This window comes from Haliotis cracherodii, unplaced genomic scaffold, assembly GCF_022045235.1.
Source record: "Haliotis cracherodii isolate W230 unplaced genomic scaffold, xgHalCrac1.p SCAF_4, whole genome shotgun sequence".
Taxonomy (NCBI): Eukaryota; Metazoa; Mollusca; class Gastropoda; order Lepetellida; family Haliotidae; genus Haliotis; species Haliotis cracherodii.
The window spans coordinates 65341797-65369283 of NW_027266297.1; the positions used below are offsets into that span (position 1 = coordinate 65341797).

Sequence of the window (27487 nt, forward strand, 5' to 3'; positions counted from 1 at the left end):
ACAGGCCACAGACGTATAGCAGGAGTATTACTGAGTGTGGCGTTTGGTTACAAACAAAGCTTACTTTTATATGATATGTGTGTATGTGGTACGGGTAGAACAGGACATGCTTGACATTTTGCAAACACCTGATGTCATGACTGATTTTCAGTTATCCATTCATATAATTTTCATCACTATTTTGCCTTTTACGTCCTATGGAAAATGTTTCGGCAGATAATCGAGACTGAATATTTTGAATTATATTACTATCATGATTACAAGGGCAGTGTTTATGCCGTGTGTTTCAAGTTTAGTTTCACTGTTTCATATGGCCGATAGCAATAAATTATTTGAATTATTGATTAAAATACACAAACAAATTTACAGAAGATATTTTTATGAGCAGGTGTTTCTATAAGTAATTTTGGAATTGACTTCGACATTGTGCTGAACAGCTTTTCCACCGAAGCAAAAGAGGTAACTGAAATAGATAAATGCATCACATGATTACAAACACTCACACTCACCACACTTACATACAAGTTATCCATAAGGATTGAAATAGCGAATTTAATAGTGCTTGCATTATTTGTATCGCAAACGGATTTATCAATTGAAGCAATATGACGACATACAGCAACATTGCTTAGATCAAAACGAGCCATTTATTGTTCATGACGTCACACATAGCTTCCATGACGTCATCCATCAAACGTTGACGTCACTTGACTCAGGATGAACGTATTTATTTACATCATTTATCCAGTGTATTCCTGGAAACTCGTTGGTTATGCTAAAGTTTGATCCAATACTTTAGAAGTGTTTGAGGACTGAAGTGAATCTTCGTTTATTTCATATATATTTATGTATAATTATGTATACATATATATGAATGTAGTAGTGTGACGATACCGCCATTTTGTAACAAACCAAAAATATGTGTACAACCTGTCACCATTCTCTCCTGATGTGACCTTGACCTTCTCAAGCGTCATAGTGTCTTCACTGTTACCAAACCAAAAGCCGGAATGTTTTACGTATTTGAACACCAGTGATGTCAAATCGCCAACTTCCTCAAGGGAGACAACCAACTTCAAAATGACACTTCCGGCGTTCACGTCTTCATCCCTGACACAGATAAATGATCAATATAGACTTAAAATTCCGTGAATACGTATACGTCATCAAGATTTCAACTAGTTAGAGTTTTTAATGTATAATCGGACACTTTATGAGCAAGTGATACATATCAAGTAAACTACGGTTATAATGAACATGCTTACCGTGCTTACGAACTTACCGATATAACGAACTTATTTTTAGTCCCGGAAATTGTGTATGTATGCTGTACACATGCTAATACCGAACTACGGTAATTACGAACTATAATTAGTAATCCCTTTGAGTTCGTTATAACCGTAGTTTACTGTATGTATCAATATATCTGAGGACATGTTCTTGTCTCATTGATAACTTCCTTTTTTTACTTTAAGAGTATTGTTTTACGCCGCAGTCAACAATTTGGTATCTATTTAATTTACGACATGTAAATTATGGAGCCCTGTGTATTATAATCGGAGCGAACGACGAGGGAGACTCAGTGTTTGCGGAATCTGTCCATTGAATCAATCAACACCGTATGAATGGATGAGTAGCTGAATTGACGGACAGATGAATGCATGCGTGGTTGTGTTGGTGGGAGTATGGAAGGGTGGATGGGTGGGTGAACATATAGTTGAATGGCTGGCTGGCGGTTATGGTTCAGTGGATGGATGGATTTATTGATTGATCGGTGGGTGGGTGGACATATGGTTGAATGGCTGGCTGGTTGATATATGGTTTAGTGATAGGATGGATTTATTGATTGATCGGTGGGTGGGTGGACATATGGTTGAATGGCTGGCTCGTTGATATATGGTTTAGTGAGTGGATTGATTTATTAAAGGATCGGTTGGTAAATGGATGATGTGTTGGTTTGGTTACTAAGGGTAGAAGGACAGATGGATATTATATTGAGTTGCGTCCCTTTGGAGAACACACCAACATTCCTGTAGTCTCCGAGAATTTGCTCTAAATATGAAAATTAAGGCAACCTGGCAACCTCAAAAGGACATTTGGTAATGTGTGAACACTCTGTGGATACGTTATGAACAAAACATGGAGGATCTAGCAACATACAGAGCTAGAATCGGAACCTTTTGTCATCCACCCGGGACCCGCCAAGTCAGCCACGTTGACAGGTACACGCCATACACATGTCATGATAACTCAGATATGCCGTATCGCATTATTATATGCACTTTGCTGCTGACTGCGCACATTTCGTTGTCCACATTACTGATCAGTAATCAATATGTATTTTTGAATCTGATGTTTGATCACTTCACGGCGAAAGAAACTACATTCTTTTGTGTCTCATGTGACGTCACCAACCCGAGTTGTGACCTAGTTTTGTCACCGAATCTTGCCTCACCTGCACGTGAAAAGTGTTTCCTTGGGGGTGACGCGATTCCCGTGGGAGTCATAACACAGCTCCTACTGTGCTCTAACGATATAGAGACAAATCCAGGCCCAATAACTCTCCAAGAAGTACAGGAGAAAATACTGGCAGAAATAGGGAGCATGAAATCTGAGATACGAAACGTCAAAGCAGACTTAAGCACACAAATTTTAGAACTAAAGAACGACATCCACACTATCAGTTCTAAATGTGAAAAACTGGAGGAATCTGTTACAGAATAACATCGTGATCTAAACACTATGAAACAGAACCATGATATAATGTATGATGACATTGATGCACTTTCAGGCAAGCTGGATACTGTGTTTGATCAGATGTCAAAAATTGATAACGAACTAGATAGACTTGAGTCCTATAGCAGACGTGATAATATCATCATCCACGGAATACCGGAAGCTGCAGGCGATGAAAAATCAATGACATGTAAAGATACTGTGTTATCTGTCCTCAATGAACATGCTAACTTCAAAACGTGGCAACCATTGGACATAATACGTGCGCACAGACTCGGCGTTAAACGTGTAAATGCAAATCGCCCTCGCCCAATGATTGCTAAGCTACATTCGTCTGACGACAAAGTTCGTGCATTGAAAGCGAGACCCACGTTCAAGGAAGGGGGACTTGGAATTTCTAGTGACCTAACGTCACGTCAACGTCAACAGCTTCAGGCACTTAAGGGAACCAACACTTTCGGGTATTTCAAAGACGGTCGTTTGGTAACAAAACCCCGCACCATGGAAACATCATCAACAACGTTTAGCACTTCAAACACGAAACGAGAAAGCCGATCTTTTCATAGAAGAACGGATGGAACAACAGTGTCACATGCTTCTATCAGCTAGGATATCGGCCGAGGCCCGGATAGTTTTTCACAAGATCCTAACACTATCAACACCGGTGTTACGTTAAACGCTGATTGTCCAAGCGAAACATTCACCTTTCTAAGTTGGAATATTAATGGACTTCGGAACAAAATTGATGATGCTGATTTTATATCATACTTACAACAATTTAAAATAGCATGTCTTGTGGAAACTTTTGTCGACTGTAGTTTTGATAATAACTAGTTAGTTGGTTATGATATCTATTAGAGTCCAGCAATAAAATTATCTGACTACGGAAGGCTGTCGGGTGGTATTTGTGTATGTGTCCATCAATCCGTCAGTAAATTTTGTAAGTTAATTAAATCAGATGTAGATAATCTCCTGTGCTTGAACATATCAAAAGTGTTACTTACAATTGACAAGAATGTAAACTTGCTATGTACATACATACCACCAGCTGGTTCGCCGTATTATAACCATGTGGTCTCAAATTGCAGTATCGATCATCTAGAAGAGTTTATGTTAGATAATCAGTCGCAGCTTAAAGATTCTATCAGTGTAGTCTGTGGAGATATGAATGCTCGTACTGGTCAACAAAACAATCCTCTAGTCGATATAAAAAACGATTTTGTTCATAGTAACTGTTCATTCCCAGAACTAGTCTTGACAGAAAACAATATTGCGAAAGTAGGAATAAATATAAAAGTTGCTGTCGGAAATACAAATTCGATATGCGTAGACATAGACAAGACAAAGTCCATTAACAACCCTTCTGCGTTCTGGAAACAAGTACGATCTCTAAAGAATAGATCTTCTGCTACAGATAACATAACAAAGTCGCAGTGGCTTAGTCATTTTAAGAAGGTTTTTTTCAAATGATGCAATATTCACTATGGCAACTGATGATATGCAAAATTATTTTAGTGAATGCTACACGGATGTTGATGAAGTTCTGCTAGATTCACCCATTGCTGAAAACGAAATATTAGATGCGATAAATCACCTCAAGAAGGGAAAAGCAGCTGGTCCTGATGATGTAGTTATCGAAATGTTGAAGTGTTCTAAGTTTGAAGTTATGCCTTTTCTTTGCAAATGTTTTAACAAGCTATTTGAAAATGGAGTTTTCCCAAGCAATTGGTCATGTTCTATAATAATCCCCCTGCATAAAAAAGGAGACAGGAGTGACCCAGATAACTATAGAGGTGTTTCATTAATGAGCATTTTAGGAAAAGTATTTACTACAATACTAAACAATAGAATTTCAAAATGGGCGACCCTGCGTGATAAGATTCCTTAATTTCAAGCTGGCTTCAGAAAAACTTATTCCACCGTAGATCATGTATTTACACTTTATGCACTTATTCAAAAAACCTTGTCACGGCGTAAGCATAAACTGTATGTAGCATTTGTAGATTTTAAAAAGGCCTTTGATTCTGTCAATCGCTTTAAGCTATGGACATGTCTACGAAAAGCTGGCTTACGTGGGAAAATGTTTACTATTCTAAAGTCAATGTATTCTAATGTGAGATCATGTGTTCGTTGTGGGGATAGTTTAACAGATTTCTTTGATTGTCCTTTGGGCCTTAGATAAGGCTGTATTTTGAGTCCGATCTTATTTTCATTTTTCATTAATGAATTATATTACGAAATAGCTGCCAGTGGTAAACATGGTATCCAAATGTTCCCAGATTGGATAGAAATATTAATGCTACTTTTCGCAGATGATGTCATTCTAGTGTCAGATACAGTTGTTGGTCTTCAAAGGCAATTAAATATTTTAAGTACGTACACCAAAGAATGGAAATTATCAGTAAACTTGGAAAAAACTAAAATTGTGATCTTTAGAAAAGGTGGTCCAATAGCGTCGAAAGAGAGATGGTCATTCGATGGCCAGTTAGTCAATATAGTAGATCACTACTCATATTTAGGAATCTGGTTCTCACACACAATGAATTGGAAAAAATGTGCCCTTGACTTGTCCTTGCGTGCAAAGAAAGCTTTAATAAGTGTAATGTCTATTTCTCATAAAGTGGGATCGATGTCACCTAATATCTTCTTTAAGCTTTTTGATACCCAGTTACAACCAATTTTATTGTATGGTTCTGAAGTATGGGGATTTCAACGTTATGACTGTTTAGAGAAGGTTCATTTATTAGCATGTAAAAAGTTTCTTTGTGTCGGAATCCTCTACTCCAAATTGCATGGTTTATGGTGAATGTGGTAGATACCCATTATATATTAATTCTCAGATCAGATGTTTAAAATACTGGTTTAAAATTCTTCATATGCATGAACAACGTCTCCCCAAATTAGCTTATAACATGCTTCTACATTTAGATAACATGGGAAAGAATACTTGGACATCGCATATAAGAAATCTTTTATTTTCGCATGGTTTTGGTTTTATATGGCTATGTCAGTCAGTTGGAAATGTAAATATGTTTCTTAATGAATTTCGGAATCGGTCTATAAATATGTTCTACCAAGAATGGCACTCCACTTTAGAGCAGAGTTGACGTTATGAATATTACAAAACTTTCAAGACTTTACTTCAACCAGAAATATATTTATCAGTACTCACTACGAAAAACTTAAGAAAACAGTTAATTAAATATCGACTTGGTTTGCTAGACCTATTTGTAAATGAAGGAAGAAAACTGTCCATTGAAAAAATGAAAAGAAGTTGTCCATTGTGTAATCTAGAGATAGAAAATGAAATTCATTTTGTGTTTGTCTGTCCATTTTACAATGATCTCTGAAAGAAATATATAAAAGATTATTTAATAGCAATGTCACCGATAAAAGCCTGTGTAGTTATGCTGACGACTAAGGACGAATCAAATATATTAAATCTCTCTCTTTATATTAAACATGCATTAGCCAAAAGAAATGAATTAATCAAACAACGTGTATATCCTAATGTGTAACATATATAATTGTATCTCCATGCGTAACTCTTTCTTGTATATGGGCCGGTGGCCTTTTGTACAATAAACTTCTTTGACTTGATATTATATTGTTAGGTGGATGGATGGATGGATGGATGGGTGCGTGGATAATTGGTGAATGAATGATATATGGTTAGGTGGGTAAATGGATGGTTGGATGGATTGATAGATGGATGGGTGGATTGTTGGATGGATGGATGGATGGATGGATGATTGTTGGATGAATGATGTATGGTTAGGTGGGTGGGTGGATGGTTGGATGGGTTGATAGATGAGGGAAGGATGAATGTGTTGATGAATCACTCACCCAGTGACTGCTATGAAGCTGCTCTCCCCCCAATTGCCCACCATTTTCACGTACAAGCGCCCTTCCGTCTCTTTCATTGCACCTGTCTGTATCTCTATCAAATAGTGGTAGCCTGGAAATATAGAAACCGTAGATGCCTGTGTCATAAGAATTTCGCTTGCGGAACTGACGACATTGTTCAAGGCGCTTCAAGGTAGCAGCTTCTAGAGGTGAGGTACTTAGGAGATTTAACGTGCGCTTTCCGACTCATAGCGTATTTCGCACACGGAGCTTCTAGAAAGCTGGCTGTACCTAAATAGGAGCGAGACTAGGGCGATGTGGTGCCTCCTTGGTGACTTATCTATTGACTAGTGCGGCCAGGATGCTTATCAGAATACACAGACTTTTCTGCTTACTCCAGCCAGCGAGTCCTGGATTCATGAACGGAGCACGTGTCTCACTAAACACTTTCGCCTGTGACAAACTCTGGACATTTATGAGTGCACTGATTTGTGGAATCTGCCTGTTATTTATTGCTGCTGCCGCATATTTTAACCACTGAATTGCTTTTTCTGGGTTTCAACTTGAGAATCACATCGTTAAATCATTAGAATAGGTCTTCAGCAACCCGTGCTTGCCGCAAAAGGCAAATATCATTGTCTTACGAGCTGACTCACGGGATCGGTGGTCAGGCTCGTTGACTTGGTTGATGCATGTCACCGTATCCGATTGCGTGGATCGTAGCTCATGATATTAATCACTGGATTGTCTGGTCCAGACTCGATTATTTACAGACCGCCGTCATAAAAATGGAATGTTGCTGAGTACAGCGTTAAACAACAAAGAAACAAACAATCAAACAAAATTATCATCCATATCTGCGTATTCATCACGAGACGTACCACAAAATGGCGCCTTGCTGCCGGTGTTGAGGTACATCTTACCGCGGGCGGCATATTGGTCAGCGTAATAGCCGAGTTGGGAACAGCCAGTAGAACCACAAGTCAGGCACTTTCCCTTCTTGAAGTCATCCTGGTGCACAATGGACAGACATTGTATGTTTTCAGTTGAGTCTATAAAAGCCAATCATCTATTGTTGCTATTTCAGGAATTTATGAACCATATACCTTTTGTATTACTGCAGAAAAATTTAGTGACATCATTCGGCATGGCAAAGGGCAAGGTCGGTGGTGAGGGAACAGGCTATATAATAATTATTGATTTCAGTTGAACACATGAAATGCACAGTAAATTAATTTCGTAATGACACAATTTTCTTTGAAAACAATTCATGAATAGTTACTACCTTAAACCTTTTCCTAGACTTATTTAATGTCATTGCGCACAATGAGTACTTGCATTAACTTGATATTTAAAAGATTGAAATAAATTATTTTGTGTTGTGTTTTGTCGTGGACCCACATCCTTTGCACCGCGACAGTGCCGCATAATCAAAAAGTGAGTGAGTGAGCGAGTTGGGTTTAACGCCGCTTTTAACAGTATTCCAGTTATATCACGGCGTGTCAGCTTAATGTGGGAGGAAAACCCTAAGTGATGCAGGTCTCAGACGTTTACCACTTCGATGAAACCCATGAGCACGGGTATGGTGCTGACAAACCTAGAAACATAATCGGGGCGAACCGGGATTCGAACCCACAATCATAGGTTTCTGGGGTGCCCAAGGGACGCAACTCTGCACAGCGAATCGCGGCGCCTTAGACGACTGGGCCACCCGTGCCCCCCATAACCTGAGCACTACCGTGTTTGTTTAGTGATGTTTGCAGCGAGACAGTGCTGGATAATCCCTCAGACGCAGCAAGTGCTGGGAAGTGAACTTGTAACCATGGATTTACTTTACTTATTATATTACGGCAATATAGTTCTACATAAGGAACACTGACTGTATATTTACAGTGATGTGTGCACCGAGGCGGTGTTGGGTGATCACGCAACTGGAGTGAGGCAATTGAGCGAACATTGAGCGCAGTTGTTGAGTGATATTTGCATCGAGACAGCTTTGGCTACTGACGTTGCTGAAGAGAGGCAATATCGCGAACATTGAGTGTATTTGTAGAGTGATATTTGCGTCAAGACAGCGTTTGCTACTGACGTGGCTGAAGAGAGGCAAATGAGCGAACATTGAGCGCAGTTGTAGTGTGATATTGCATCGAGATGGTGTTGGCTACTGACGTTGCTGAAGAGAGGCAATATAGCGAACATTGAGTGTATTTGTAGACTGATATTTGCATCAAGACAGCGTTTGCTACTGACGTGGCTGAAGAGAGGCAAATGAGCGAACATTGAGCGCAGTTGTAGTGTGATATTGCATCGAGATGGTGTTGGCTACTGACGTGGCTGAAGAGAGGCAATATAGCAAACATTGAGTGTAGTTGTAGAGTGATATTTGCATCGAGACCACAGCGGTACCACAGCGAACAGTTGTTGAGTCACATTCGCACAGAGTCAGTTCTGGGTACTAACGTAGCTGGAGCAGGGGCAATGTAGCGAGCACTGACAGTATTTGTATAGTGATATTAGCACTATCAGTGGGGGTACTCACGTAGCTAGATCAGGGGCAATGTATCGAGCGCTGACAGTAATTGTATAGTGATATTAGCACTATCAGTGGGGGTACTCACGTAGCTGGTGCAGGGGCAATGTAGCGAGCACTGATAGTAGATGTATAATGATATTAGCACTTTCAGTGGGGGTACTCACGTAGCTGGTGCAGGGGCAATGTAGCGAGCACTGATAGTAGATGTATAATGATATTAGCACTTTCAGTGGGGGTACTCACGTAGCTGGTGCAGGGGCAATGTAGCGAGCGCTGACAGTAGTTGTATAGTGATATTAGCACTTTCAGTGTGGGTATTTACGTAGCTGGAGCAGGGGCAATGTAGCGAGCACTGACAGTAGTTGTATAGTGATATTTGCACTGTCAGTGTGGGTACTCACGTAGCTGGAGCAGGGGTAGGATGTGAAGGGGCAGGGGGAGGACATGGACTCCACGTACAGCTGGTGTGACCGCCCGTGGCTGCAGGATACCGTCTTCCCGACGTCTATGAACACAACATGTATCATAGATATAACACCATTCCACGTGCCCAACACCATTACCAGCAAAGGCCAACACTGTACATGTATGCCAACTGTTTCTTTGAAATACGGATATGGCTTAATTATCGGGTCGTTTTAAATAAATTCTGTCGTTCATACTGACCATAACTTAAACTTAATGCAAACCATTATTTTTTAAATGTACATTTCCTTTACTAATTATGTATCATAAAGCGATTTTCTGATGCGTTTTATTACGAAGCCATGTTGTGAAAATCTGTACTCCCAAAACGTCAAAGATCATTCTTTTCAAAACATGACAGCACGTAGTTAACACTTAATTTGCTACTAAATCAGAAAGGTATGCAGACTGAAAGACTGAAGCTGAACTATTGAAATTGTTCTCCCTTTTAAGAATATTATGTCGATTATAACATATTAACTTGTTATTATTGAGTTAATTTTTAAAAAGTAACACTCTAAAATAAATTGATATCCCTTTACGGAGGAGTTCTATCATCAAAAAGGACCTACAAATACACTTTGAAGTCTTTTTCGGAGTATTTCTACTATCAAATATGATTATTTCGTAATTTCTACTTTTTATAATACTTAACAACTGCTCATCGTTGTTGTTTTGGTTTTGTTAAATAATCATTTTATGGACTAACCTCCTCCACCGAAGAGACCGCTGAATATTCCAGAAATACCCCCTTTACATCCGGGTTGTGCTTCGCCACCATTGACATAGAAGTCCACGTGACCAGACACCTCCATTAATCCCGCACCTCCCGACAGGAGCGGCGCGCCGTTTGTATGAATAACGTCAACAAAAATGGCGTCAGTTTTGTCAAGACGAAGGACGTCGGCCAAATTCTCATAACTTGGCTCTGCAGGATCTAGCCCTGCCAATCCAACAGAATATGGAACGATTATAAACGTTTTCATGTTAAAGATGTTCATTAAACGCAATAGTTTTATTTGTACGATAGGTAAGGTAGACACAATTTTATGGATAACAACTTCTTTAATACTGTAAAAAGCGACGTTTCGGTACAGATCGTTATACCGTTGTGAAGCAAGACTGAAATAGGGACATAGTACAGAGAATATTTAGTGGCTGGAGGATTATGTTATCCCACTCATGTATGCAATTGTTGTTACTGTTAATCCTCTACTGGTAATCTTCCACCTACTATATATATTCTGTACCTCATTCAGTCTTGCTTCGCAACGGTATAAGGAGCTATACCGAAACGTCGCTTTTTACAGTATTAAAGAAGTTGTTATCCGTACAATTGTGTCTACCTTGTCATCCGTCAACTTCTAAGTAATGACTATCAAATAATTTGTACGATAGGTAGTCGGTAAAGAATGTGGACGTATTTACCACTGATCCTCCCGACTTTGCCGTTCAAGAGGAAGCCCGCGTACCCTGACGTATGGGCCCCCAGACTGTGCCCGGCCAGATGGAGGTCCTGCAACTTCAGGCCGCGGTGCACAAGGATATCTACGACCAGCCTAATTTGCGTCGCAACTACTCGTGTATTGGCCACGGCCTGGTCGTAGTTAGGGAACTCCGCACCCTTCTTCCAGTCCACCGTTATGACGTTGAAGTCATCCTGGAATTAAAGTTTCATTATACACGTAATCAAAGCTTATGCTTTAAACGTCATACTATATATCTAACTGTCAGTATATTACGCAAGTACCTGCTTATTTAAATGATGATGCTCTCACTTATACCGGTGAAGATTTGACTTGAATATAGTAAACTACGTTTATAACGAACACGCTTATAACGAACTGACGATATAACGAACTTTATTGTCCTGGCCATTTGCTGTGTATATGATGTATATAGGCTTGTAACTAACTTCGGTTATAACGAACTGATATTAGTGGTCCCTTTTTGTTCGTTATAACCGTAGTGCATTGTAAATCGTTCTGTAATGTGACTATCATTCGGATCGGATAGTGTGGAGTAAAACAACTAGTATGGAATACTGTAAGGGACATTCTAGCGATCTCGCATTCTCGCGAAACGACTTTTGGAAACGAGCTAAATATGCCAAAAACACGAGAATGGGAGATTGCGAGAACGCTAGATTTTAGCAAAGGCAAGTCAATTGTTCACCTGAAAAAAACACGGAAATATATGGTACATGTCGAAAATAGGGATCGGACATTATTTTTTGTCAATGATGCGTTAAATTTGGAAATGTCCTCCACATGTCTACCATAAAACGTTTTGGAAGCTTTTCTGAGGCCTTGAATGTTGTGACCTTGATCAAACAACATTTGAGCAAGAGTCGCATGGCTCTTTCTGAAATCTTCGTGGAAAGAGTATGCTCGATTATACATCAAAATGTGTGAGCTGGAGCTGCTGAAAGATTGTTCGACATGAAGGGAACGATTACTATTGGAAAGTTGAAGTCATCCCTCTTGTCATACAGTCTTGTGCAGAGCTTTTACCAACTCTAAATCTCTATGCACAGATCTAAATATGAAACGGATGAGGAGGTCTCACGGGTCTTCTCTAGGTCAAGTGAGTAGAACTGAACTGAGAAGGGAACTGGCTATTTGAAGGTTATTTTAACATCAAAACATCGATATACTTGAAGCTTAAACCATTTTAGCCAAATTGAACAAATGAGACAACGCTTTGAGATTTCCGCAGAAGGCCTGATTGGTGATATCCCGTGTCTGCAAGACCTTTCACTTTTAGAATTTGAAAATATTGAAAATAATTGAAAAATATTCCATGTTTCGAACGTTGAAAGTAATAATGCATTGTATAACATTTGATAGTCATACTACTTACGGGGGCGGTCGGGTAGCCTTGTGGTTAAAGCGTTCGCTCGTCACGCCGAAGACCCCTGGTTCGATTCCCGACATGGGTACAATGAAGCCCATTTCTGGTGTCCCCCGCCGTGATATTGCTGGAATATTGCTAAAAGCGGCGTAGAACCATACTAACTCACTCATACTACTTACGAGACTGAGAAACGCATCCCTCATCTTCACCACCCAGTCGGCTGATGCATCCTGGGAAAATCCGTGAGTGATTATCTTGAGCGGTTTAGATGCATTTACAGACGCAAAGGTTGAGACATTCTGGTATAGTAGGACATGTTTATTTGTTGGATTCGCCCTCGTGAACAGCCAAAACTTGGTCCCGATGACATCCGGCGAGTCAGGGACGTCATATCCGGCGTTGTCAAAAGGAGGATGGTTGTCAAAGCAGCCTACATACTTAAAGCAAACAGTTTGTTTTTTATACGGATCAGGAGCTTTAGTCGTTGTATGTGGTCTGAAGCTTGTCGATGAGTTAGATTTTGTGGTAGATGTTGAGGTAGACGTTGAGGTAGACGTTGATTTGGATGTTGATGGAGATGTAGGTGTTGATGGAGATGTGGGCGACGTCGTGCCTTTGACACCGCTGCTATTCAGGACAGTCAAACCTGCGCATAACATAGCCCGTAATTGATAACATCAACTCGAAAGAGAATAAGTAAATATTGTCTAATCATCAAAAGTGCGGCTTTTCGGAATGTCTAACAATAAGTGCAAACATTGTATGAAGTTAGCAGTATAGCGAAAACAAAAATATATTTCGCATATTACATGGAATGTTCCATATCAGAGAGGCTGAGCTATTGAAATTAAAGTGGAAGATAGAGAGGGGGATATCGAATCTATTTCTTCAGTATAATTACAACTTATCTCGGTGACCTTTAAATACTCGACCTCCAGTCCCACCAGTGGTTGGTAATAATGTCACCTAGATCTCATGTCTTTGACCTGTGCCACTATATATTTGCTGAAAACCCAGTTCTCTATAGGTTAGCGTGTTGGCGTTTGGGAAACTGTAGCGCTGACATAGTTCCGTAGATCCGAATCTAGTCGACTGAACTTGTTGATTTGTTGATGTATACAAATCACATACACGATTTAAGAAATTGCGAACGCGATTTAAGATATTGATACTACGCGATTTAAGCCCCTATCTGACATTCACGAATCTGAACACGAATGAACACGATTTAACGTTTTTCCTTAAATCGAGTTAGAGCGTATGAAGGTCGCGCACTCATTCCATTCGTCACCACTCGCCCCTTTCCGTAACCTGCAAGAAGACTCGTTCCCCTATCGATGAATGTTATGTGCGAAAATACGACAAACCAATCAGAATGCACGTATGATTTCAAGTACTTCGTCAAAAAATCCCTCAGAAATGGTCGTGTCTGGCGATGATTAAATGAAGGTCAATCCAATGTCAACCCTGAGACCCTGAACCCTGAGACCTCATGAAAGATTCAGATCGTTATGCGGTGGGGTGGCATCACTATGAGTGACCGAAGCCCTCTCCACATTGTGAAGGAAAGGTCACTCGACAGTACTATCGGGACAACATACTGACACCATTTGTTGTCCCGCTTGCAAGGCGTATGGGTTGACGTTTTGTCTTTTAGGACGACAACGCCCGTGCTCACCGTGCACGAAATGCCAATGCTCACCCCCAGCAGCACAACATCCAAAGAGCGCCATGGCCAGCAATGAACCCTGACACTTCCCCCACTGAACACGTGTGCGTCAACGCCTTAGGCCGACAACTTCACTAAACTTGGCCAGGTGCTGCAAGAAGAGTCGCACCTCCTCACATCGCCACTGAGAGACGCATACGTAGTGTGCCTCATCGAGTATATGAATGTTGGACAAATCGTGGCAGTATTATGCACTCCTGTTCCAAACATGGCAACTTTGAAATGCCCTATCACCACTTCAAAATCCTTGGCAGTCATAACATCTACTATCATACTTCACTACCGTATCCCCTCATTTTTTTAAGAGTATATTTAGCACGTGGCATAACCTACAGTGACTTCTGATACCGATAAGCTCTGAGAAAGGCCTGCCTAAAACAGATTTCCTTCTCAAAGCCGTCCATAATCTGACTATGCCATTGAAGTGTCCCAATGTTGATACATGATCTACATTGAAATCCAGTCCGAATCCCCTGAGTCTGGAACTAGAAGCGACAGAACGTTTCCATAATCATAAGAAATATCTGCTACAGCTGAGTCCATGTGCGATTCCGATTATATCATTATCACGTGTTTATGAATTACTACCAATAGTGAAGATACCAGGTGGCACAATCACAGACGCATGCAAAGGTGGTGGCGTCTGATTGTAATCAAAGGAATCAACAATTGTGGCTTTTGAAGTTGGCATTATGAACAAGGGAGATAGTTCTATGATCACATGTTTCATAACAGTGTTAGTATCTTCGCCGAAACGTCGCGTTCATTATAACAAAGAAGCTGTACAGTAAACTAGGGTTATAACGAACTCGAAAGGGACCATATATTTTAGTTCGTAATAACCGTAGTTCGTTATAGGCATATATACAGCATTTATACAACAAATGGTCGGGACTAAAAAGTAAGTTTGTTATATCGGTCAGTTCGTTATAAGCGTGTTCGTTCTAAACGTAGTAAACTGTATATCCAAAGAACCATCTCAGATGTTCAACAATTCTTTAATTCAGAATATGTGTGATATGCCATACACCAGACATTTAACACGTGTACCTACTTGTAACGAGAATCAGCCACAGCGACGTCATGACGGCGAGTTGTGCTTCAGGTGCCTGCTTCAACTGTGACGAGGCTGCTTGTGTTGAAAGCGGAAGGTTGCTGGTATAATGACGCCTACTGATTGTTTACATTTAAGATATTTAAATTGGGTAAGGGCGGCAGACGTCCTTTCCGTGAGATATAAGATATTACATAAGTAGGACAAGCCAATCCCTGAGATTATTCATGACCTCGGGATCACTACCTAGGCAAAACAGAAAGACCAGAGCATTTTCCATTCGTTTGGTCTATAAGCAAGAGGACGTAGGAAAAGATTAAATTGATATACATTCATGAAAGAAAATTTCAAATAGAAGCTTAAACATAAGGTTCAAGCATAGCATATGTGTTTATTTGTTATATTATTTTCAAATTTGCAAAACTTGAGGCTATTTTTATGTGTCAATGGAGGTGGTTGTAAGGTTGTTTGGAGTTATTTCTGGTTCAAGCTGAGCGCTGTCGACGGAACCGGAAGAGCAGAATGTAGATGTATCTGTCCTGGTTCGAGAGACCCGTGAAGATCCGGGTTAGAATAGATCTTCAGCAACCCATGCTAGCCGTAAAAGGTGACTATGCTTGTCGTAAAAGGCGACTAACGGGATCGGGTGGTCAGGCTCGCTGACTTGGTTGATGCATGTGATCGATCCCAATTGCGTGGATCGATGCTCATGATATTAATCACTGGATTGTCTGGTCCAGACCGCTGCCATATAGCTGGAATATTGCTGAGTGCGGCGTTAAACAACAAACCAACCTGGTTCGAGAAGTTTCGGGATGAGACAGTTTCGAGAAGGCTGGTTGTACCCGTATATCAACCACACGAGGGTATTTTACGACCTGACTTACGTCTTATCTATTTGCCAAGAGCAAAAAACACCGAAGTCGTGCAAGCTTCCAACACTGTTCCGGATTTAGAAACCACGACAGACCACTTTCAAAACATTTTACAACGATAAAATTCTAGATATTCCTGCACTTAATTAATTCTAGGGCATATTACGTCATGTACCTATTGTTGCTGATGCTGGAATATATTGTATTGATTGATGTTAAACATAAAACTGTGTGTTTCAATGTTACTTGTTATCTATTGAGTGATTTTGTTCTGAATTCAGAATTAAGCTCGGTACATCAGATACGTGTTTAACGGTTGATTGATCAAGGTCTCGGTGATGCTTTCAAAACGTGTTACAGTAGACATGTGGAGGACATTTCAAGAAAATTATGTCCGATGCAATTCCCTATTTTGACGTGTACCGATGTTACCGTGTTCCTTTTAGGTGAACAATTGACTTGCCTTTGCATGTGTTTGTGACGGGTGCCACCGATGGGGCAGGATACGCTCACCTTTTCACGAACATCTGTATTATCACTATTTGACAGTGATACATAACAACATGCTCGTGATATTGCCGGAATCGAACAATTGACTCTACAAGTATAAAATATAAGATTACGTATGAATATGGAAAGGGTTTTGTCGCTTTCGTTTCAATTTGGAAAGCACCTCCTAAAAATATGTACCATTCGAGAAAAGTATCCGACCTAATTATGAATGTAGTAATCCTGACCTAGGTAAGGCAGTCCCAAAACGTAAATGGTCGTCTATCTTTGCTCATGACTTATACACACTATAAAAGTTTCTTTTAGATTTTCTTGATGTGTTAATTCTATGGAAATGTCCTATGGCAATATATGCCATAGGTGCTATGTTTGTTTGTTTGTTTTTATGAGATTGTTTTTTGTAAATATATTTATAAAACGTCAGCATCATAGTCAGTATTATGCTTTTAAATATTTCCATATTTAGTGGCACTCTTCGAAGTTAGCTAAGGTAGCTCGCGATCGGTGTCGGTACCCCGACTTACGAATTGGAAATTGTAAGTGCAGTTTTGAATCAATTTTCATACTCCTGCCTCTCGTCCATAATTTACTATCTAGGTAACCGTTACATTGAATATTCTAAATGGTAAAAATATTTTTGATGCTTTTTATCTTCTAACTTAATATACCATATAATTATATTTTTATACCGGGGAAATTATTATCAACTATACTGAGCCGCAAAAGAAACGTCACCCCAAGTAACATTGCATGAAAAGTTGTCATTTAAATATCTGGGTAATTTTTGTCAAAGTTTCTAACATTTAACATTACCTTGTCCAGAAAAATGAAATTTGATGATAAAGAACAAAGCACATGACAATAAAACCGATCGCCCAAACGCATCACGGCAACGGCCATGGTAACCCGATGCACGTGAGTTCCGTGCAAATTGAAATGCAGATGCGTTCCCCCATTTCCTGCCCTATAAAAATCAACCCAGATCGGATAACATTCGTTCGGTATTGAATTGCTACCACATGCCAAGATTGACAAGAAATAAGCGACACCAAGCCCTTGGACGATTGCAAGCTGGACAAACCGCCCGGCAAGTAGCCAATGCATTTCAAGTCCACGTAAGGACCATATACAGGCTCCAGCAACGGTACCAGACCACCAACACTACAGATGACCGACCACGTAGTGGAAGACCAAGGGTCACCATCTGACGTCAGGATCGTCAGATTGTGCGACAGCATCTCCAAGATCGCTTTGTTACAGCTGCGGAAACTACTCGACAGACCATGGGGACACACCAGCGACACATTAATGCGGACACCGTACGTCGACGATTGACGAGCAGCTACCTCCACTGTCAAAGGCCACAACGAAGACCCATTCTGACACCACGTCATCGCCGGAACCGTCTTCACTGGGCAACATATCACTAGCATTGGCGCCACCAGCAATGGATAAGATTCCTCTTCTCAGACGAGAGCCGTTACTGTATCTCAACAGCAGATGGCAGAGAGAGAGAGTCTGGTGACGCCGTGGGGAACGTTATTCGGATGCTAGTGTTGTTGAGAGAGACTCGTGGGGTGGTTCGAGCATCATGGTGTGGGGTGGAATTGGTCTTGCACAGAGGGTCGGTCCAGGGAGAGGCAATGGTGTCACAGCAGCTCGGTACATTGATCACGTCTTCAGACCACACGCTTTGCCTCATTTGGCACGTCGCCTCAACCACGAGTTTCAGCATGATAACGCCCGTACCCACACTGCGAGAGCAACAAGAGACTTCCTCCAGCAGAATGACAACAGAACCATGCAGCGGTCTGCCCTGACTCCCAATTTAAATCCCATTGAGCATCTGTGGGACGAGATTCAAAGACAGCTGAATGACGTCCGACCAAGGCCGAAAACTGCAGCTGAACTGCGTCAGGCGTTCCTCAGAGGGTGGGCTCAAGTGTCTATGGCCTTCATCAACCGCCTCATCTATTCCATGTATCGACGTTGCACGGCAGTCATCAATGTACATGGTTAACACACGAGATACTGACTTGTAATGCCATTTTCTCAGAGACTAGCATTGTGTTTCACTTTAAGAACATTTGACACTTTAATTTCAACCTTGATGATCAGTTTTGCCAAGTTTCATCTTTGTAATATGTCTCAAAGTATGTTTACAGTGTTTGGAAAAATAAGGTTTCTTATATATCTATCCATGGTGGCGTTTCTTTTGCGGTTCAGTATATTTCCAGCTCTATCTATCTACTTCCGTAAAGTATAATTTATGTTTTTCATATAGTAACAAGAAGCATATTTAAACCTAAATTTACACAACGTATTCCTCTACGTTGAAATAAACAGCACATACCTTTGGTGTATTGATGACCTTCTTTCGCATATCGGTGACCTACTTTTTCATATGTCAGACCTATCGTTTATTGGCGACCCACTTTTATATACTGACGCCCTATTAAAGACCAGTTCCTAAGGTTCAATTCAAACAGAAGTACCTCCATCACTGTAATAATCATCTCTATTACATATCCAAAAAAAATTATGGCACTGTCGCGTGTATTGTTTCAGAATTTGTACATCTCTTGACGTTACCGGTGTCAGTGACTTGAGGTTGTAGTGACTATTGAAATATTTAAACTGTGACCCAATCGATATATTGACACACAAAACAGAGGAATACAACCAAGTGTGCGCCTCTTTCTGGTTACTGCTTTTCAAAATCCACTTTCAGTTTCCAAAACGTAGGTGAAAAGGGAGACTTTGTCTCCATCAAAATATGTAACACGCATTTTCAAAGTACATATATTTTATATGCAAGTATGCGAATATAACGCCAGTGCAAATATCTGTTTCTGGGCCGGGAATTCGTCAATACAAACAAGGTTATGAATAAGTGACAGATTAAATGTATATTGATTTTACATGACAGGCGTGTTATTATTAAGTCGCTGTTGAGTATACGATTATTCAAAATGCAGTAACGCTTGTACTTTCGCTCGAATAGCTGTCAATCTGTGACCTGTTCTTTCAGCAATCAGCTGTCCATTTAGACCGCTATGGTAGAGGCGAATGACGGTAGCGGCCTTTAGGGAGTGGTTAGTGTGATAATATAAAACATAAATGTCAGGGACCGACCAGTCTCAATTATCCATTGGGCGTAGGGGCGATGGGGTAGCCTAGTGGTTAAAGCATTCGTTCGTCATACAGAAGACCCAGGTTCGATTCCCACACGGGCACAATGTGTGAAGCCCATTTCTGGTGTCCCCCGCCGTGGTATTGCTGGAATTTTGCTAAAAGCGGCGTAAAACCATACTCACTCAGTCACCCATTGGGCGTATAAAGCAAAGCAGCGTTGAGAACCTTCTGAATAGACCACTAAAACAGAGGTGAAACCAACTGTTCCCGAGAAGAGCCAGCATGTCCTGTTCTATCCGTAGCAGCCGCCACTCATACAATTTGCATTAAACAGTAAACGTTTGACTGTCGCCGCACAGCAGTACTCCTGCCAAGCAGGGCAGTCTGCACACAAACAAGGCAAACAAGTGACGGACCAGAAAATTCATTGACACAATGTCGCATTTAGTGATTTAGTTTTGGAGTTTATTACTGGTATGAGTCTTGGTACGAGTTTGACGCTTTCAATGAGTTGGGGGTTTGTATGGGAAAAAGTATATTGTCCCCGTAAAATTCCAGAAAAAAATAAATACCCTTCAGTCGGATGAAAAATAGAAATTGCCTGCCACAAAAAATACATTGCTGCAAGGTGGGTTATTTTATTTTTAAAATTCATCTTCACAGATTAGATAAAAAAGTATCTGGTTTTGAACAAAAATATCTAATCTCGATACAAAATCTCGGCCACCATTCCCCCTTTCCCTCCTTAAACATCCCACCCACCCCCACCCCCACCCCCACACCCACCCCCACCCCCACCCCCACCCCAACACTTCCCCTCCGCGGCCCCCCACTCGTCCCTTACTTTGTCCGAAATCGCGTTGATTGTGATAGATGGTATGTTGGTCGACGAAAAAACGAATAATATAAGGACTGGGCTCTATATAGCCGCTCTTTAGATGCTTATTATTATAACAACAGCAGCAGTACCATACCTTACTCATTGGAACCCACGATGCACCGAATGGAAACAGTCATTATTCCCATTATGTATGACATTGATAAATAATATTTACACATTTAGAAAATCAAGATTACCACAATCAAATGTAAAGACACATTTTAATATTCAATAGGTATATCTGCGTAGGATAGACTTGTTGAAATGCTCAAAGCTTACGAATTGAGTGCTGTAGGTATTTTGGGATCTTATCAAAACCTACTTCGTATAGCCTGATCAGATAGTGCTCAAGTCACTTGGCCAAAAGTTGCTTAATTAGAATCAATATTTGATGCAGGTATATTTCCCTGGGGGGCCGTCGATAAGATTGCGGGAGCGACACATGCAACCGCAGTGGGTGCTGGGACAGAAAATCAATGACGTACTCAATGCTGATTGGTTAAATAGTCCCAGGGTGTTAGACATCTGATAAAGGCCTCAATGAGTGCTACCTGGCTAAGCAGAACAACCATGAATAATGAAACGTCAATTGCCAGAACTTAATCACAGGTATCCCGCCTCACAGATTTATCAATTATTTATAATTTCTTAGATCGGACTCGCCTTTTCTAAAGCCGTGGCGTTAATTTGCGTCGTTTCCTTTTCACAGTCAACACGTAATATTTACCTACTGGAAATGTAATTGTCAGACCAGAACTCTCTTCGGCGTAAGCAGGTCGCCACAGTCTAAACTATGGCGTCTTTATTCCCTTTTCTCGCCCTCTTCTTGATCCCTCTGGTCAGTGGAAGTCATCTTACCAACAGGATTTTCAAATGGACAATTACCGAACCTGTTGGATATGTGTCTGTGGGAAAGCGCCTTGACGGCCACTGGTTCTACCAGGCCTACAAGAAAGACGTTTCTCTGTGCGCCTACCAGTGTCTCCGCAAACCGATATGTCTTTCTTTCAACTACGAAAGCGACAGTGGCAAGTGCATCCTTAACAGGAAGAACCATCAGACTGTCGCCTTGATTAACGCCCCCTCCAACTACGTGAGCTACCATGCGCGAGAAGAGTACAGCATTGACCGTGTAAGTTCCCTTCAATTCTGTCCTCAAAGGTGATGTGAGATGAAATTGAGTTTAACATCGCGTGTGTGTGTTTGTGTTTGTGTGTGTGTGTGTGTGTGTGTGTGTGTGTGTGTGTGTGTGTGTGTGTGTGTGTGTGTGTGTGTGTTGTGTGTGTGTGTGTGTGTGTGTGTGCCCGGACTAATGCCGCTTTTATAGTGCTAGCCCACTGTAATACCAGACCCCTCTCAGACACAGTATACTGACTCCGATTGCCAGTCAGGGTAACAACAAGTATCATCTTTTGACGTCTTTTGGTATGGCGCGGCCGGGGATCGAACCCGGACCTTCCGCTCTCCGGCCGGACGCTCAACCACTTGACCTCGGAGGCGGTTTATAAGTAACTATAATCAAGTGAAGATGATACACGAAGGCCAGTGTGAATTATGCACTTTGTGTAAAAGCATGAACCTTGGCATTGTGATAAATAGACTGGATTTATTGAATATGACTGCACGTGGGCCAATCAATTTGAGGCGACAAAATGGATCGGGTGGTCAGGCTCGCTGACTTGGTTCATAGCATGACATCGTATCGCAGTTGAGTGGTTCGATGGTCATGTATCAATCACTGGATTGTCTGATCCAGACTCGATTATTTTCAGAACGCGGGAATTATGCTTAGTGCGGCGTTAAACAGATGCTTGTATTACGTAACTAATGGTGTCCGCATTACATCATGATTGAACATGTCATCTTTGTCAAGTCAAGATATGTAATAAACACGAATTTTCACATAGCAAGGTACACGCGTACTGTAGTTTCGAATTGTACGCTGGGTACAATGTGTGAACCCCATTTCCGGTTTCCCCTGCCGTGAAATGGCTGGAATGTTGCTAAAGGCGGCGTAAGGCCATAGTCACTCACTCACTGTACATATAAAATGTCAATGCTAGAGAAAAATCAGTCTCGATCAGTGACAAATGGAATCAATCAATCAATCAATCAATCAATTTTGAATTACTAATACTGAAATACCTCAGGTTTACAGTACATTTGTATGGATAGTGGATGTACATTATATATAGTTAAGGAAATACTTTAAAATAGTATTTATATAATTCATTGCATGAAATGTATATGCTATAACACGTTTTAAAACTTTAGCATTTTCAGAAGACATTGATTCGATAAATGTATAAATATTGTGTGTTCTGTAATTATAAGGTCACAACTTTTTTCGTAAATGCTCTAATTCTTGACAAAAAAAGTAAAAATGATATTCATTTTCAATGTCGTGTGTGGCAAAGCTTACATTCTCTTAATTCTTATTGATTTTTTTTCGTTTCTTCCTTGTTCAATCTGAAGGCTGTGCGAAGAGCATTTTATTCGTGAAAGGATTTTCTAAATTTATCGAGAAGTGATTTCAAAAGACTCTTCGGTTTTGAATTTGCACATGAACATTACATAGTATTTAGATGTTGGTGATCATAGAAGTATCTCGTTCTATTTCTGAATATATGTCTCCTTCAGTCTTATGTGAATAATTGAATAAATTAATCAGAATGGTCTACGTTTTGACTTTGCCAGCCATACCCATAACCGAGTTCATTAACATTTGACGATACCCAGTTTAATTTCTGTACATAACCATTCTATCTTAACAAAAAAAAGTATATCTATAGGAAGGCATTTGTATTTCATCATGTTTACCTGCGCATTTAAAAATAGGCGGAATGTACCCGTTTCGCCATTAATCATTATATTTTGAGTGTTGATTTAACTCCTAGAAATCGCTTGAATATGTTTGTACTTTCTCAATAATGTCTGACTTACCCATGCTCATATAGCGGAATACGATGTATGTTTTTATCAAATATTTTAAGAAACACATTAAAATGTATATCACTAATAGTTTAATATTTATTTTTAAAATACCAAAGAAAAGGTTTTCTGCTTGTCCATGTATGAATGATAGTAATTTTGATATCTTTAAGACGTTTTGCTTGTCAATATGTGGATGATAGTAATTCTGACATTTTTGCACTTTTGAGTCCACGGTGCCTTAGTATAGACCACAGCCTATCAAGCTGTATCTCCTTTCTTTGGTAGTATTACCCTCTCTTAAGCCAGCTTGCGATTTTGTCATTTTATCAAATGAATCAAGCTCAATCACGACGAGCTTTTTATTCTAACATGCACAAATATTACATGTATGCTAAATTTACGAACAATGTGATTCATCTATAATGATCATTTATGTAGTTGGATGATTTCGCCAACTGACCAAACTTTTGGAAATGTTGCATTTTTAAAGATTAAATTAAATGATATTCTAAATATGGTGCAACAATATCAGGCGCATGTTTGAAAACTTCCGGTAAAATGTCATCAACATCTAAGTGATTAATTATTCTTGAAGCAGTTTGTACTTGACATAATTTCTTCATTTGTGATGCGTGAATCTAGAATATCTTCTGCAATACAACTTTCATTGTTTTACGAGTGACCATCTTCAAGCATATCATTGTTTATTTCGAAAGACAATAGTGTCTTAAAATGATCATACTGTGTACCTAGGTCTGTATTGTTACAAGCATGCGTCTCTGCACGAAAGTTCATCAGTGTTCCCCGGAAGCGCTTTGAGTCGGAAATTGACTTTTCGAGTTTATCCGATGCTTGTTTTTTTTAGTATTCTTGTTTTTCACGTTTACCCTACTTATAATACACGTTCCTTGCACGAATAACATCTTCTAATGAAATATATTCAAACATCTACATCTTCCTTTCTGAGAAACTCACATTTCGAATCAAACCAATTCGTGTTTATAATACAACAGTAAACTACGGTTATAACGTACTCAAAGGAATTACTAATTTTAGTTCGTTATATCCATAGTTCGTTATATGCATATATACAGCATATGAACAGCAAATGGACGGGGCACCAAAACAGTTCGTTATATCCGTCAGTTCGTTATATGCGTGTTCTTTATAAACGTAGTTTACTGTACCTCTAAGCTTCTTCTTCATACACATACCAGCATAGCAAATTGCTTCATCACAACTAATACTCTCATCAATATCAGTAAGCGCCGTTTCCGCTGTTTCTGTTAATACATTCTGAACCTGTTAAAAGAACAGAGCGTCCAGAAATTGTCCCAATGCATTTTGATCCAACACATTTTTTTAAGATCTGACAACTAGATATTAAATCTTGGTTACCTTTCCCATCATTTGCTGCAGAAAAATTGACAGTAAGAGGTAAGAGTGAAGATTCTGCTCTCCTGGCAATTGTAAAATCTCTACATTGGTTAAACAAGAAAGACGAACAAATAACATAAAGTATAACACTTGCCCCGTTGTGGCAAACGAAGTTAAAATCACCAACATCCGAATCTGACGCACGTCTACCATTCATGATACAAAACTGAACTTAGGCATAACAAACATTTTTCAAAATTGTTAATAGTTTGTCACAAGATGAACGTGATAACCTAAAGAGATCTAACAGATAGTCAGTAAGATTGTGTTGTATTTTCACAACAATATCGTCTTGTACGTAATCTGGGTCAGTCCCAGTGCGGACATTAAAGTTACCACCAACAAATTGTAAAACTGCCTTATTAATATCAGCTAGGATGTCCAAAATATCATTGTGTAATACCATTTTTGCTGGTTAAAGTCCCACTGGTGTACAATGTTGAATTCTCAGTATTTGTATTCTGTTGTATATTGAACATCGGATTTGGGACCAAACAGAGTTTTATTGAGTTATAGAAACGATTATTGTCTTTCATTGAATTTGAAAGGGATGAAGTTGTTGTTTTAATGACAGATGAAGGATGGATAAGGGGGACTTTTCTTTTATTTATTCTTTCTCACGTTACACTGTTATAAAATATCTTATCACAGATTTCTCTGTGTATAAAGTGATAACACTATCATGTGCGCACATCTGTTAACAGGTCCTACCCAGAAAATACTGTAGTCCTGAGAACTGAAAGTTTTACAAATATCAATGTTTGCTGTTCGGGAATCAATTCAACAATAATAATAAAAGCGACAAAACCCTTTCCATATTCATAAGAAATTTCTGCTGAGAGCAGAGTCAATTGTACGTTCCGACCTTGTATTTAGGATACACTATGAATAAGTGATGATACGGGGTGTCCACCTCCACGGATAAACGCCAATGATAAGTGATATGCTTTTCAGTTGAAAATCATTATAATTTATTGTCAAAGCTTGTGTCGAACTCGTATGAGTCGTATATCCCTGACTAGCTCTTGACTGTTTCAGCTGATGTTGCGGTCCCAAATGTAATATATATATGTGTACAATATAAGTATATAATTACCCTATTAATCCAACTCAGCTTTCATGTGAGGATTCGGTTGAAATAATTGTACTATAGTTGTGGCCTTGCGTTGATGTCGAGATTTCCATCACCAATTTTAAGCCGTTTTTGTTCCCATTCAGAGAAAGCGGAAACTGCCCACTCACGTCTGTATTGTATGTAGTTTTTGTAGGAAGGAGAGAAGAAGCGACCTTCTGATCGATAATGTTGATATAAACTGGTTCTGAAAACGTGCTTTTGCTTTTGTTTTGAGTTTCTCAATTAAACAATTATGAAGTAGAAGTAGAATCAACAGATTATAGTGATTTCTCCAGTAACGTAGGGGGAACGGGGGGGGGGGGGGGGGGGGGGGGGGGCTGTCGTCTAGCGCGCCGCGATTCGCTGTGCAGAGTTGCGTCCCTTGGGCACGCCAGAAACCTATGATTGTAGGTTCGAATCCCGGTTCGCCCCGATTATGTTTCTAGGTTTGTCAGCACCATACCCGTGCTCGTGGGTTTCACCGAAGTGGTAAACGTCTGAGACCTGCATCACTTCGGGATTTCCTCCCACATTAAGCTGACACGCCGTGATATAACTGGAATGAAGAGCATGATGATGTTGAAGTGATATATTACTTGATTTATAAGTACATGTTGATCAAATTGCCCGGATTCGGTCATGGCGCCCGATGTAAATTGCGGGGGAGATGTTGTATCGACTCCATTTTTGTCAGATATATCTTATGAATATTGAAAATGGTTTTGTCTCTTTTATTCATAAAAAGATAGACCTTGCCCGCACCCTCCACATTGTTCTGCTGACATATAAACATATAATATCAATCTGAAATCTCTCATTTTCTTCCATTTTACGATATGAAGTATGTTCCTCAATCATGTACTAGAATTTGTGTATACTTCGGTATAAGCTGTAAGTCAACATTTCGATCTCCTTTCCGTCTTTGGCTGATCATTGTGCAATTCCTATCCATCAGCGCTGACATGTTTTATTGAAACGTAAAATGTATTCTCCAGAAAATCGGATAATATAATTAACATTTACTTTCACCATGAATCTAAATGGAATGCTAATGTGCAGGTTCTTGAATTGTCGTTGGGATATTTGCAGAGTTGTACAATATGTGTATATATGATTACTATTAGGGCAATGTTTCGGGGCTTTGTTTGAAATGGTTGTTAACACTATAACAGAAAGTCCCACTGGTCGCATACCCGACAAGCAATTCCGATTTAAGCTGGCAATAATCTAATAGTACCATGACAATGCACCGAAAAAAAGCTACAGGTTATAGTGAGTGAGTGAGTGAGTGAATGAGTGAGTGAGTGAGCGAGTGATTTGGGTTTAATGCCCCTTTTAACAGTAGTCCAGTTATATCGCGGCGTCTCAGCTTAATGTGGGAGG

The 27487-nt window shown here is 40.0% G+C and overlaps 2 protein-coding genes across 4 annotated transcripts in view; one reads left to right on the forward strand and one right to left on the reverse strand.

Moving 5' to 3' along the window:
- Window positions 1-362: 362 nt before the first annotated feature.
- On the reverse strand, window positions 363-15389 carry LOC139478989 (pancreatic lipase-related protein 2-like). The gene is made up of 9 exons (XM_071261711.1): window positions 15220-15389; window positions 12616-13082; window positions 11009-11240; window positions 10290-10523; window positions 9517-9620; window positions 7464-7593; window positions 6583-6694; window positions 931-1110; window positions 363-463 (listed from the first exon to the last, which is right to left on the reverse strand). Exons 1-9 carry the CDS (start codon window positions 15248-15250, stop codon window positions 379-381), a joined length of 1575 nt encoding a protein of 524 aa, XP_071117812.1. The 5' UTR covers window positions 15251-15389; the 3' UTR covers window positions 363-378.
- Window positions 15390-21346: 5957 nt separating this feature from the next.
- The window catches only part of LOC139479031 (A disintegrin and metalloproteinase with thrombospondin motifs adt-1-like), a 46875-nt gene continuing 40734 nt past the window's right edge, over window positions 21347-27487 (forward strand). For all 3 annotated transcript variants that reach the window (XM_071261770.1, XM_071261769.1, XM_071261771.1), the window contains exon 1: window positions 21347-21751. In XM_071261770.1, coding sequence (XP_071117871.1) covers window positions 21413-21751 — 339 coding nt within the window. In that variant the 5' untranslated portion in view covers window positions 21347-21412. The remainder of the gene's footprint in view (window positions 21752-27487) is intronic.

What these genes read in the sequence shown, in the direction of transcription:
- LOC139478989 (XM_071261711.1), bottom strand. Translation starts at nt 15,250, where the DNA reads ATGACGTCGCTGTGGCTGATTCTCGTTACAA. An exon ending in GGGATGCGTTTCTCAGTCTC is followed by an intron (nt 11,241 to 12,615) that starts GTAAGTAGTATG and finishes CTTTAATTCCAG; the next exon opens with GATGACTTCAACGTCATAAC. An exon ending in TCAGGAGAGAATGGTGACAG is followed by an intron (nt 464 to 930) that starts GTTGTACACATA and finishes TATCTATTTCAG; the next exon opens with TTACCTCTTTTGCTTCGGTG.